Source organism: Crocodylus porosus, unplaced genomic scaffold (assembly GCF_001723895.1).
Source record: "Crocodylus porosus isolate Cpor-Errol unplaced genomic scaffold, CroPor_comp1, whole genome shotgun sequence".
NCBI classification, from domain to species: domain Eukaryota; kingdom Metazoa; phylum Chordata; order Crocodylia; family Crocodylidae; genus Crocodylus; species Crocodylus porosus.
Genome location: NW_017728943.1, coordinates 121,104,699 through 121,119,450, shown reverse-complemented (window position 1 = coordinate 121,119,450; position 14,752 = coordinate 121,104,699). Strand labels below are relative to the sequence as shown.

At 39.9% G+C, this 14,752-nt stretch overlaps 1 protein-coding gene across 1 annotated transcript in view; it reads left to right on the top strand.

Moving 5' to 3' along the window:
* Positions 1-14,752, top strand: part of UST (uronyl 2-sulfotransferase) — a 296,613-nt gene that overhangs the window by 150,578 nt on the left and 131,283 nt on the right. The window contains exon 4 of the mRNA XM_019550102.1: positions 3,009-3,088. Within this exon, the coding sequence (XP_019405647.1) occupies positions 3,009-3,088 (80 nt within the window). The remainder of the gene's footprint in view (positions 1-3,008; positions 3,089-14,752) is intronic.

The window sequence follows — 14,752 nt, the reverse complement described above, 5'->3', positions numbered from 1 at the left end:
AGTATATAGTGCCAACAGGTTCATTTTTCCTACAATACAGGTTTTTTTTAAAGAAGTGCCACCTGAGATTCAGCCATTGTAGCCTCTCTTTTAGTCCTTGCTTGAAGCTAAGGGAGCCTCTTAATGAGGATCTTCAAACACAGCCGCCACCTATTCAGCAAATTCAAGATGCTGACATTTGTTTGGCAACAGTAACTTTTGCTGGAAAATGAGTGTTCTGTGCTCCCCTGTGCAATCTAATCTAGTTCTTTATATTCTTTTGCCCGGATTGTGTGCAAGTGTCTCTGTTAGTCTTTGAAATACTGTACTGCGAGAGTTGTAGAAGAAGCTATTTATATTTGGTTTAAGCAATCCAGAAATTAATTAGGGTGGCTACTTAAAATCACTGTGGTGTGTTTCCAGCCTGTAGTTTGTGAGGAAAAGGTAGCATATACTGTTCAGTTGGGGGAGTTACTGTATTTTCATATGACTCGGCAGGATTACTTCAAGAATTGCCTTTGTTATTACAATGAACTATTATGCCATATAAGAATTGGTGGGAGATTGGGACCTCGGCAATAGACCTGTTTTTCTGCTTTATCACAGGGTATCTTCTGCCTTTGTGTTGCCACATCCCATTAACTTTTTCTTTTTCAAACCCCTCTCTTTTTTTCTCCTCTTCCCTAGAGTGCATAATATCTATAGACCTAATCCAAAAGAAATAACCCTGATCTTTCACATGCTGGAGCAAGTATGACAGTGACAGTCTACCAGTAGAGGTGCATGCCTAACAGGGTGGAGATAAGTTCATGACTACATCACTGGCCCTCACACACACTGTGGAGATCAACATCTATTGTTGATCACAGGGATAGAGAGGCATATGTCTGATAGGGCACATCTACATAAGATGTTTACTGAATAGTTGACTAATTAACTGCATAGTAAATGTCTCCACGTCTACATGTACACCCCTATCAGGGCGTATAAAACTAATAAGCTCCAGAGCAGGTGAGTACTTGTAAATACAAGAACTCCCCTGCTGCAGTTTTTTGGTGTGCAGCAACACGTGTAGACCCTGCCCTGTCTGTCTGGGATACAGGGTGCTTCAGTGTGGGGCTAGTCATCAGGCACCCTGTGTGTTGAAGCACTTTATGCCTCAGCCAGCCCCTCCGCAGCACATGGAGCCTGGTCTGAAGATCCTTCTGGTGAACGGTGAGTAGGAAGCACCACCCACACACACACACACACACACACACACACAGTCCTCTGCCAGCCCATTCAAACGGTATGCCTGGGAGCAAAAAAACTCTAGAGTTTATTTATGTGCATTAATGGCACAGGTGGATGCACCCCTAAACTATGAAAATCCAGTTGCTTTTTAATTCCATCCCCCAGGATGGAAAGGCTCAGTATGACTTAAAGATGCAGTCATGATAAAAATCTTCAGAAAAATCTAAAATTACAAATGAAAAACAGAATTGAGAAGTAGCAATGAACTGTGATACATAAAAGAAAAGCAGTGACAGTGCCAAGACATCAAAATAGGGATTGGGTAGCCAAAGCAGATTTTCCACACTAAGGTAAATTTCTCCAGCCTGACATAGTTCTGTATAGTTTGGGTCCTTCTGAAGTTATCATCCCAGCAGTGGAAAAGGTTAGTTTTTTTACCCTTTGCCCCTTGTTGTTAAAATAAGGTGGGTAGCCAGCTTTGCTCATTGAAAAGTCTTATAGTATATAATAGGAAGCACTAACATTTCTTACATGGCTTTCAAACTGTCTCATTTAATATAAATTATGTCTCTCCCTATGGAGCTCACTTTCTATTAAGTTCTGTCAGATTTTAGTAGGATAATTCATAGTTAAATCGTTAAATAATAGATTGTATGTCTCTATTTTGCTTGTTTTTAGCTTGCATAGTTATCCAGATTTTATCAAGCAATTGGTTTGGCTTTATTACTTCTCTTTAAACTATGAATTTTTTCCAGTTTCTCCACAGTTTGTAAAATGTATCAGTTTAATTTCTGTGCTCTTCAAATGCTGTCGTTCAATGTTGTTTATTCTCTATTGTAGCTTATATTAGAGAACAGAACAGATGCAGCCAAGTAAAATCTGAGGAGAGTAGAAGTCAGGAAGTCAGAGCAACAAGAATGCTTGGAATTTTTGGTACATATTCCATTTAACACTTTCAGGCCCTAGTATGTTCCAGAATGCTATAAAAGATAGACGTCTGTGCACATACGGATGCACCCCCCCATGCATTTACCGTTTTTAATCTCAGCTGTTTTATATGTTAACATTTTAATTATCTTTAATAATGCAAATAAAAAATGAGACAATTCTTAAAAATTTGTACTAAAATGTTTTGACTGCAAGTAGGTTAAAAGAACTAAAACTTGGCACCAGCTTTTGAAAAGGATTTTGTATGAAGTATAAATTACAGTCACTTTCTTAATATGACATGTAAAAGGGAAATGGTAAACATTTGCTTGTATAGATGACCAGACTTCTATCCATAGCAATTGAACAATGACAGGAACTATTATCATTATGTAAAAACTGTTATGGATTCAGCCACACTTTCTGATGCACACTGGGTTTTGGAAATGCAGTTGCCAGAGTCAGTGTTTAAGCTATTTTTAAGGATACAAACCATTTGCAGAATTCAGATTGGGATTTGAACAGAGCAGGGGTTTTTAATTTAAAAATAAAGCAAATATTAAGTTTTGGAAGCAAGTGAACTCCTGGCTGTATGATAATTTCAACCTAGATTTGCAGTGTTAAGGTGGAAGCTTAGACAACATGATTGACCTGCATATGTCTACTCACCATACATGGGCAAAAAGAGTAGTCATAGAATTACTCGGATTATACGGGCAGATTTATTTATTTGTTTGTTTGTTTGTTTATAGTAGGTTTTGGACTTGGAAACTAAATGGTTATATATTGTTTGAGAACTATGTTTCTAATAAAAAAATTGACTTGGTGTACTTATATTTATTTGTTAATCTTGTTAATATTTCTTTTAGATGGAACTGATTAAAAATATAAGCACTGCTGAGCAACCCTATTTATTCACTAGACATGTTCATTTCCTCAACTTCTCAAGGTAAGCTGCTTTGTCATTTACAAAGCTTAATTCTTTGTTTTTGTGAACTGCATTACAGAATTTTTTACCACCTTCATTTTCAAATGACTGTTTGTTATTGCTGTGATTTTGTTTTTAAATCTTGGAGAACCTCAAGTATGGTTAAAATTGAGACTTTTGCTATATAATGTGCATGAACAGTTTGTTTTTAATAATTGGCATGCTGTTGCCTGCTTTTGCTTACAGAGGTTATCTTGGTTTATACCTTTTCCAGCTCAAAAAGTTATGTACTAGTATATTCTCTTGTATAAATGGAATTTGTTAGATTTCCAATTGATTTACCCTTCTTTATGGTAGCCCAAACCATGTATTACTTATTAACTTCTACCTTTTAAAATGCAAATGCTTGGAACAAGAGGTTGTATAAACTAGTATGTATGCTGTCGTGTATCTATTGCCAACGTACCATATGTGATAATGGGCCAAATTCAACTCCACTGACTTCATTGGTTTTACGCATTTGGTCTAATGATTTTATATTAATATATTTGTAATATACTCCTTCATCCTTCAGGCAGAAGGCAGGGCAAGATGGTGCCTCAGAAACTAACTGGTTCAGAGGGGGAAACGTTTTCACAGGCAACAGCCTACTTTTGTCAGATCCTATCATTCTTTAGAATACCCAAAGTATTTAATAAATCGTTGGGAAAAAATATTAACCACTCTAATCTGAAATAAATTTAATAAGAAAGTCTGCAGAAGCTGGGGATTTCTCAGAGCCCTGTCAGTAAACACCCATTTAAAGAATTGCACTATTTTTTTAATCTTCACAGTCTTTACCATGTGTGATTTGTGATTTTTACATTCCTGATTGTGAGTGACATCTTGTTTATCACACATCGTACATCACATGGCAGGAAGGAAAAAAATACTATTTCAGTACTTCACAGTACATCCAGATGAGCATGCACATATGATTTGTAGTGCCTCAAATCTGTCTGAGATGCTGCAAACTACGTGCAGTGCATATGCAACTGTGTGCCATGCTGCAAATTTGCAGCATAGAACCAACATTTTATATTAGTAACTCCCAGTATCAACCCCCCCCCCCCCAAAAACCCCACAACAAAAAAAGCAGCACAGTGCATGCACACAGGAGCAAGTGGAAGCTGCGTTCTCCAGAGCGATGCTCTGGCTGCCGGTGAGGGTGACTTGCTTCCTCTAGGTCTACCCTGGCTCCTCCAACATTTCAGGAGCTGGGAGAAGTTGAGAAGGAGCAATCTGCCCTTAGCGGGACATTTGGCCCTGCACCACAGCCCACATGTAAGGGCGTGTGCAGCAGCAAAAAGTAGCAGCCTTTTTGTGCCACTACAAGTGCACACCCCTGCATGTGGGGACACAGTTTCAGTGTGTTAGATATTTAATAAAATGCTTTAACAGTATCAACGTGTAGAAGTAGAAGAATATTATTTACTCTGAGCTGTCAGCACCGGAATGAATCAAAGGTCCCCTACATGCGATCATTTGAAGGGATCTCTAAACATCCTTCCCCTCTGCCCCCAGTGGTCTCATAATCCTGAAGTCAGTTACTCCGACACTAGCAGTTAAATTTATTCAACGTATTCTCATTTGTTTTATCACATGCCGTTGTATTTAAATATTCTAAACAAGAAGGGTTTCTACAACTATATCGGTAGCAAGTGGAAGATCAGGGAAACTGTGGGTCTCTTACTGAATGGGGAAGGAAACCTTATGACAGAGTATGCAGAAAAGGCTGAAATGCTCAATGACTTTTTTGCCTCAACCTTCACAGGCAAGGTCAGCTTTCAAACTACTGCTCCGAGCACCACAGTTTGGGGAGGGGTTTGGTAGCCATTAGTAGTGAAAGAACAGGTTAGGGACTACGTAGAAAAGCTGGACATGAACAAGTGCATGGGGCTGGATGGGATGCACCCAAGGGTGTTGATGGAGTTGGCTGATGTGATTGCAGAATCATTGGCTATCGTCTTTGAAAACTCATGGTGATCAGGAGAGGTCCCAGATGATTAGAAAAGGACAAACATATTGCCTATATTTAAGAAAGGGAAAGAGGAGGATCTAGGGAGCTACAAACCAGTCAGCCTTACCTCTGTCCCTGGAAAAATCATGGAGCAGATCCTTAAGGAATCCATTTCTAAGCACTTGGAGGAGAAGGTAATTAGGAACAGTTGGCATTGATTCACCAGGGGCAAGTCATGCCTGACTAACCTGGTTGCCTTCTATGTTGAGATAACTGGCTCTGTGGTTGTGGGGAAACCAGTGGATGTGGTTTACCTTGACTTTAGCAAGGCTTCTGATACAGTATCCCACAACATTCCCCAGGCAAGCTAACGAAGTTTGGGCTGGATGAATATACTGTAAGGTGGATAGAAAACTGGCTGGAGCATCAGGCTCAGAGTAGTAATCAATGGCTTGAGGTCTAGTTGAGAGCTGGTATCAAGAGGAGTACCCCAGGGATTGGTCCTGGAGCTGGTTTTGTTCAATATCTTCATCAACAACCTGGGAGATGGCATAGAATGCACCCTCAGCAAATTTGCAGATGACACCAAGCTGGGGGAAGTAATAGATACATTGAAGAGTAGGGCTAGGATTCAGAGTGATCTACACAAATTGGAGGATTGGGCCAAAAGGAATTTCATGAGGTTCAACAAGGACAAGTGCAGAGTTCTGCACTTTTCCGGGGTTTGACTGGCTAAGCAGTAGTTCTGCAGAAAAGGACCTGGGGGTTACAGTGGACAATAAGCTGAATATGAACCAGCAGTGTGCCTTTGTTGCCAAGAAAGCTAATGGCATACTGGGCTGCATTGGTGTGTGTTGCCAGTAGGTCAAGGGAAGTGATTATTTCCCTCTGTTCAGCACTGATGAGGCCGTATCTAGAGTACTGTGCTTAGTTTTGGACCCCTCACTACAGAAAGGATGTGGACAAATTAGGGAGAGTCCAGTGGAGGGCAACAAGGATGAGGGGGCTAGGGGACATGACTTATGAGGACAGGCTGAGGGAACTGGGCTTATTTAGTCTAAAGAAGAGGAGACTGAGAGGGGATTTAACTTCAACTACCTAAAGGAGGGTTCGAAAGAGGATGGAGCTAAAGTGTTCTCAGTGGTGGCACATGACAGAAGAAGACACAATGGTCTCAAGTTGCAGCATGGGAAGTTTATGTTAGATATTAGGAAGAATTTTTCTCATTAGGAGAGTAGTAAAATGCTGGAACAGGTTACCCAGGGAGGTGGTGGAAGCTCCATCCTTGGAGGTTTTCAAAACCCAGCTAGACAAAGCTTTGGCTGGGATGATTTCTTTGGTGATGGTCCTACTTTGAGTAGGTGGGTTGGCTTAAATGAGGTCCCTTCCAACCTTAATTTTCTATGATTCTCTTTGTTTCTACAATTTATCTTGGGTGGAGTTCTGTAAGCAGTCTTGAGCCAATTTTACGGAGGGCACCATGTAAATTGAATGAATGAATAAATGAATGAATGAATGACCTACAGCCTCTTCTAGTGTAAAATACAGCAATTATTAAGAAGTACACAACAACACTAGAGAACTGTTTTGTAGGAGTGTGTGTGAAGAAGTACCCTATTTGTGGAAAACTAGTGGGGAATTTGAGTAAGGTAGAATGTACTACCCAAATTTGTTATTGATTTAGGACACAGAGGTTGGTGCCTCTGCTGTTTAAATGAATACAAGAGGCCAAGATTCCACAGAATGGGGTCACTACTTCCTGTGCAGTAAAAGAGACACCACTTTGCAGTGCATCATTATGGTAACAACGCATAAACATGTTCTTTCCCTGTAGTAAGCAAACAAAAGTTCTCTTACTGAGTACGTGATGATGGATTAAATTTATTTACTACATAGGAGGAGCAGGCACCTTGGCAGATATTACAATGAAGCTAATGTACTGTAAAGCCCCACCCTCATTTAATTCCAATACCTTGATCATGTGCCCTGATTTTTATCTTCCGTTTGAAAACGTGTGTCAAGCAACTGTGTCCTTAACACCATGGCTAGAGACAGAAATTCCAGATAAACCAATATAAGTGATCAGAAACTGGTTCAAATTTGTAACACAACAGAAGTTCAGTGCACATAAATTGCTTTCAAAATGGCTGAAACCGATTTAAGATCAACCTGGAGGGATGTAGTGTCAGACTTAACCGATTTAACCTAAATCAGTTTACTGAACTTCTGTCCCAGATCCCCTCCAGATTCAAGTTAACTCAAAGTCGTCCAGTATCCCAGGATGCTTTGCATCTCCCACACCACTTTCCCTCCCCCACAAAGTGGGTGAGTTAGTCTTGGCCCAAGCTGTCTGCTCCTGCCAGGTATGTCCTAGTGCCCCCCAGGCTTCTGGCCTGGACCACTGCAAGCATGTGGTTACATTTCCGGAATCAAAAGTTGAATGTCTGTTCACTTGATTATCAGTTCAGTCTACACATTTTAGACTAACCTGCAAAGATTGCCTCAGGCTTTTTGACTGTCTGTACTTAACCCATGTGAAGTATTGGCACTGAAGAACTAATTTAGAAGAAATAGTACCATACCTCATAAATAGTATCAGTACCTTAATCTTCTACAAAGATCTTTGCCAGAGCTTCCCAATATTCCATTTATTAAACTAGTAACTAATATTGTTGCATGTACTTTGAAGCTATGGCTGCAGACGAGCAGATCTAGATTTTTTTTTAAAAGGGGGGTGTACAGAATGAGGTGCATCATCATCACATATAAAAAAAGCACCTTTTTCTCCAGTTAAAATAAACTAGAAGCTTTACATATCTGCTAGGGGCTTAGCATTGTATATTCAGTTTAAGATTGAAGTAAAAACAAATATAACTTCATTGGAATGAGTTAAAAATCAATTTGCAGGGCTATGAAATAGGGATTTCATTAATAGGACCTGTTAACAGACAGCAGAATTGCAAAAAGAAAGGGTAGCTTGATTGGTGGAACATCAAGACCAATAAAAAGGAGAGGGTTGTTAACATCCATGGAATGAAAAATTTAGAAGGGATCAGTTAGATTTAGTGAGCCATGAAGTCAATTGATTTCCTCAGCACTACCTGACTAGAAATGCTGCTGCTGCCATTAGGCAGTTATTTTTTTAAAATTTTGGGTGGAGCAGGAATCAAAGTAGGGTGCAAGTGCCCCAGAACACCCCTCCTCTCCCCAGCATATCGACCCCTGGCTGCAGGCACAGGTATAGGATACAGTACAAAATACTGAGTCTTCAAAACATTTTTTGAACTAAATTTCAGAAGCTTTAAACACCATCAGCACTGAAAGCACTTGTTCCACTGATACTGCTTTGTTTCAGTGTTTATACGTCTTAAGATACAAGCATTCTTACCTTCTGAGAATTTGGTCTGTGTGGATTCCATTTTATATGGTCAGCGTTTGCATTTTAAAAAATAAAGGCCCTAGAATTCAGCCTTGCCTCTTCATTCTAGCTTCACTCTACTTTCCCTCCCAAAATACAGGAGCAGGTAAATGGAATATCTGGGGGACGGAAGAGGACTTGTTGCATTGATTTTTCAAAGACAGTACAAAATATTAGATATTAGGGGCAAGAGAAGTATATGACTCTTTCCCAACCAAATTCCATCTAGTCAGAGAGTATGGTATGTTTTTACAGCATAGGTATAAGTGTCATTTGTTTTATATTCACATAGGATGAAATCTCATCCCCTGAAACATTTCTCCTTGCCACTTGTCCAGTATAATTTCATGTGAAAATAAATTCTACTCTAAAAAATCCTTCCTTGCTTCCAAAGATGGCTTTGTTGCAACCAGTGTACAACTGAAAACTGTAGGTTTCTTTATATCCCAATTGTGCTTAAGTAGTATTTGCACATGTGCAGTGGGTTTATAGGTCATTTTATTGGCACGTCTTTATAAATGAGTGACCATTAGTTTTTATTTGATTGGGTTTTATATTTTTTTTTACTAAAGAATCTATTTTCTAAATTAAATATGCAGTATTAAGTCACAAAGCTGATTGTAGTTTCAATGATGGCCTGTAGCAATTGAGCTCATTGTAAAATAGTTTGAGAGGTTCTTTCTGTTCCCCAGACATTGTCCTTTTATTTAGAGATCTTCTGCATTATCAAGGTTTGGGATTTCTGACACTAACGTCAGATACCAATGCATGTTTTTCCATTGCCTGGAGAGTTGATTCATTATAAGAAAGATTCAATATTCAATATTAATGGTACTGTTTTGTAAAAATATTTCAGCTAGACTTCATTCAGAAACTTTCTTTGTATCTATAATCTGTCTCTAGACAATAGTTTAGCCAAGGATTGTCTGGGGAATATGCGACCTCTAGTTTGACCTAATCTTGAAGGGGCTGAATGTAAAAACTTGTGCATTTCCCAAGAAACTAAGATAGTCAGAACATGGCTCTGATTCATGATTTGAAAACATTGATCAGTGACTAGTTAAAGGGATGGCATATCAAGCAAGGCTCCAGAGCAAAACTCTGGTGTAGTCTTCAAGAATTCCTGTTAGGGTAGTGGTGTTGCCTTCATCCAATGATCCGTATTTCAGACTGATCTCTGGATTGTAGAGGTGTTTAGCAGTTTCATACTTTCCTCTATCTCCTGAAAGGGATAACAAAGCTTGCTTTCTTCCTCCATCCCAGTCCATAGCTCCTGGGAAATGTATACTAGAAAGAGAGCATGCTATCTTCAGTACTTTCTGTGAAGAAATCTCTCCTACTTTGCCTGAACACTTCTTTTTTTCTCTGTGTAGGGCCATTCAGAATTAATAAGTATACTGTGAAGTACTTTTAGAAACTTTCAGTTTTGCATATCAATGGGGTTAAAAGGCAGGCCAGAGCACAAAGAGCCATTCTTTTATCAGTTTTGTCACAGGCTCCCAGCCTGCCTCCCAAATAGTAATGGTAGAAACTGACTTAATTTTTGTCGGTTTAACTGATTAGCAGCAATAGTGAAAACTGATGTAAAAGCTATTAGCATAAGAGTTCATTATTCACAAACATGTTTCCATCACCTACAGTATTTTTTTTTAATTTGAACAGATAGATTTTATATAAAAGATGACATTTTATAGAAGTTAAACATTTAAGTTTTGTAATAAGTTTAAATGTATACCTGGCATTTTACACCTGCAATACTTTGCTGAAGGAAGTCATAACCTGGAGTGCCAGCCCTCTCCTTGCCAAAATGGCCAAAGACATTTTCTCATGAACTACTGGCAAGAGGATTTTTCAAACCATGCTTGAAGTATGCCTGCTTTATTTTGTAAAGTCTGTTAGAACAGGGTCGGCAACCTATGGCATATGGGCCAAATTCAGCCTCTAAGGCCAGGTACAGACATTATACTTTTACCAATATAAGTAGTCAGAAACCAGTCTATACCCCTAAGAGAACAGAAGTTTGGCAGACACAGACTGGTTTAAAAATGGCAAAACCCAGTCTAAGATTTACCCCCACCCCTACCAAGGGCAAATGTGTGTTCTGTTTGCTACTGATTTAAACTACACCGCATGCAGAAAACTGCATAACTTGGATCAATTCTGCCTTATGCTTTTTGAATGTCTGTACCTAGCTTAAAGTTTTCATCCAGCCTATGGCAGCACAGCTTAAAGGGGACACCAGAAGGGGAGTCCTCATGTCAACCTTACACCCCACCTCTACTGTGAGGGGAGGTGTCGGCATGACCAGCAGCCAGGAACTTAGCACAGCCTCCCTACTGTAACCAGTGCTTTTCTTCCTGCCAAATTTACTGTTGCAGATTGCTGCCAGCGATGGAAATCAGTGGTATTCGGTGATAGGGGTGAGCAGCAGCTGCCGTTGCAGGCACGTGGGGGTGGGAACAGGAGGATCCTTACACACAGTGGTGGTAATGCTACCCTTTGCATGTAGGAGCCCCTGGAGTTCCCTGGTTATGGGCTCCCCTGCTGCGCCACAGACTGTCATCCTGCACTGCCCTGCCCTCCAGAGTTGGGGAAGAAGGTGGAAGCTAGAGGAGGGAAGGGATACCTGGAGGCCCCAGATGTAGCTGCAGCTGGAGCAAAGTTGGATGGGAGCGCACAGATCACAAATTAATTCCCTTATGAGTTGCATGTGGCCCATGGACCACCAGTTTGGACAGCCCTGACCTCAGGCAAATTATTAAAAGACATGTTAATTTCAATTTTGCTGTGAAGACTGTCGTGGTATCCTAAAAATAAAGCTATTTTATGACCCTGCTTTAGGCTGAAAAGTCCAATTTTTTTTCTTGAAATGTTTTCATTCCTGTAGAAGAGCATTTTTCAATATTTTTAGACTTTGAGGCACCCCTCATTTGACTTGATGCAGCCCTTGAAGAGTTCCAGCTCTTAGTTTTCATTCCTTTTTTTTTGACTACTGGAAAATAATAAAGCAATTCTTCTGTTACGAAGAACTCAGAAAGACCACAACAGGTCAGAATGGTTATTGCTCTATAGATTCCTATTTTAAATCTCTGGTTTTATCTTGTGAATCATGTTTGTACACTTAACAGTGTTAAGCTTACATGACATCCTGTGAGACCCTTGAAAAGATTGCAAGGTATCCTAAGGTGCAATGACACTGTGGTTGAGAACCACTGCTTTAGAAGATATTGATGAAAAATAGGGGAGGATGAGTAGGAAGTAATCTGTGTGGGTTAGGTAAAGGAAAAATGTATTATTTATAGAATATAATACAGGGACTTTTTGTTTTAAAGCCTAGTGACTTAGATTTAGTCATCCTTTTAAACTATAGAAATATTTAACGTGTACTTGAAAGATGTTTAGGGAGATAGTAGAATGGTTTTCAGTTCCACTACAACTGATCTTGCTCTGTAGGAAGTTCCTGTACAGTAAACATCTTTCCTGGTATGCAGCTGTAAAGCTACCTCTTGTCCATATGCTTCAGAACACCTGGGAACACTGGATATGATCCATGACGAGGAGGGAATGTCAGCGTTCTCGCATTCAGCCATTTTGAGTTGCTTCAGCAAACTATACAGGGATGCAGCAGGCAGCTACAGCAGCACCTGATGTGCTCTCAACAATTCCCATCTTGAGAGAAGCACATTTAAAAAGAAGGCTAACAGAAGGCTTGGAAGTCTGGAAAGCTAGATTCTTTCTCATTTCTACCACAGGTTTCCAAAGTAACCTTGGAGAAGTTGCCTAGTCTCTGGCTCTGTAAAAAGCAGATCTGCTCATCTGTTCCACTGGGTATTGTTAAGTCCAAAAGAGACTATCAGTCCTCAATTGACTCTTTTCTCTCACAGGGATATTTCATCCAGTTCCCTATGTTTTGAGACCAATAGCTTATGTTTTGGTTAAGCATTTTCTTAGTTTGCATCTTAATTTACAGCTGATAGGAGATGGGGAATCTCCCATTTCTATAGTAGTTTGTTCTAGTGATTAATCACCCTTATTGCTGATAATTTGCCCAACTTCTCATTCAGTTTCTCCCCATCAGTTCTTGTTGCACATTTCTCTCCCAGACGAAAGAGCCTTTGATAGCTGGTATTTTCTCACTGTTAAGGTATTTGCCTGTTGTGATCTAGTCACTTCTCAATCCTCTTTTTAAGAAACTTAACAAATTGTACTCTTCAGTTGCTCCCATTCAGGCTTTTTCTTCAGCCCTTTGTGGGAATGTCTGTGGTTCTTTTCTGTCTACTGTACACAGAGCTGTGAGGGGTAGTTCTACCTAGTAGTAGTGCAGGAACCTGGAGAAACACAAGAAACAGGTGACTGTCTAGGCTGCAGTGCTAACCCTGGGCAGAACTGCCCCATGCACCTCTGTTTCCAGGAGGAACACTCAGTTAAGAACCACTGCAGTAAACCAAGGCAACATATAACAGTGGTTCTCAACCAGGGTGCTACTAAATTTGGACGAGTTATGAAGGAGTGCCTTGAATCTAAAAAGGCTGAGAACCACTGTATTAAATGTTTTGGCCACATCATTGCACTGAGCACTCACTTTGACTTGTTTGGCCAGAAGGATCCTCTTCGGAGCCATTGTTTTTTCACAGGATAAAGTCTCTCACTCTTGAGGTCTGACCTGGATCCGTTGTTCTTGGATGTCTAATTTTGCATTTGGCTGTGTTATGTGGGTAACTTCCAGAAAGCCTTAAATCCAAGTTTTGCAAAGCGGCAGAAGCAATGCTATTACTTATTGCTCAGTCACAGTTGATTTTTTTTACACAGAAATGTGTATTATAATGTACCAATTCTCTGAAAATATTTTTTCTCCTCTTATACCTACATGTGTTCTCAGAGTGCTGCAAAGAGGGTGCTCAGAGGTTTCAATTCACTCAAAAGCCTGGTACATTGCAGAGGATTAAAACATTTGTATCTATGTTTCCTGACAAAATCTTCATGTGTGTGTACACACACACACACACACACACACACACACACACACACACACACACACACACTGACAATACAGTGTATAGAAGAGACTGAAGTGGCTGTTAACCTGGGATTTCATCTTTAATGAGCTCCTCATAAGCAGACCCATCTGCTTAGGTGGAGAGCTTCAGTGAATTCACAGAATCCTAGATTTTTTCTAGTTTCTACCATCTTTTTCCTGTATAACCTTGGGGAGGTTGTCTAGTCTCTGTTTGGCTCTGTAGATATGGGATTTTCTCATCTGCTTTACTGGATATTGTAAGGCCAGAGAACCGAGAAAGTTGTAGAAAGTCATAGAAAAGTAGGGTTGGAACAAACTTCTGGAGGTCATCTAGTCCAACCCCCTGCCCAAGGTAGGATCAGCCCTGTCCAAACCATCCCATAAAGCTCCTTGTCCAACCTATTCCTAAAACTGTGAAATCAATGCTGCTGCGCAACTACAAAGCATATTGCCCAAAGACACCAAAATCACCCTAACCTGCCACATGTAAAGCAAGGAAATGAGGACTGTCAGTGTCCTGACTTTCCAAGTCTTGTTCATTGGTGTTCCACACAACAATGAGCGTGTTTGCATGAGGCTTATTGGAGGATTGAGAACCTAGACAGCTTTTTTCCTCCTTGAATTGAAGTTCCCCCTGCCTCATCAAAGTACAATTTTGCATGTATGTTTTTAAGTAATGAAAAGGTTGGGTCCTTAAATTTTGGAAAACACTGATCTGTTTTCCCTCATACATTTATTTTGTTTTGCTTTTTTTGAAGGATTTAGTTGTCCTTATGTAAATTGCCAGTTTTCTTCAAAAATATATGAAAGAGAAATCAAGGGCAAATGTAATACTTTTCAAAATATGTATATGTGAAGAAAACAGATTTGTATGCCAGTAAGTGTGTCAAGGCTGAAAATGTTAATGATAGTTTGAGTGAATGTTGTGGTACCTGGCAGATGCTCTGAATGTTTTCTATGGGTGGAATAACATACAGGAATACAAAAAGCTTATTCAAGAGGAAATGAAGGTTGTTCTTTGTCTTTTATCATAAACGGTTCTTGGTATCAGTTACTTAGCCTGAGCAAAGGAAGACACTTTAACTATGTGTGCAGGGCCCCTTTTGGACACCAAATAATCCTCTGATACATTAACCAAATATAATCTTTAGACAACTACTCAAGGTGTCTGGAGCACATGCCAAATGGTACAGATTTCAGAGTAGCAGAAAAACATTTGCTCTGAGGCATATGAAAGGTAGCAAAGCCCAA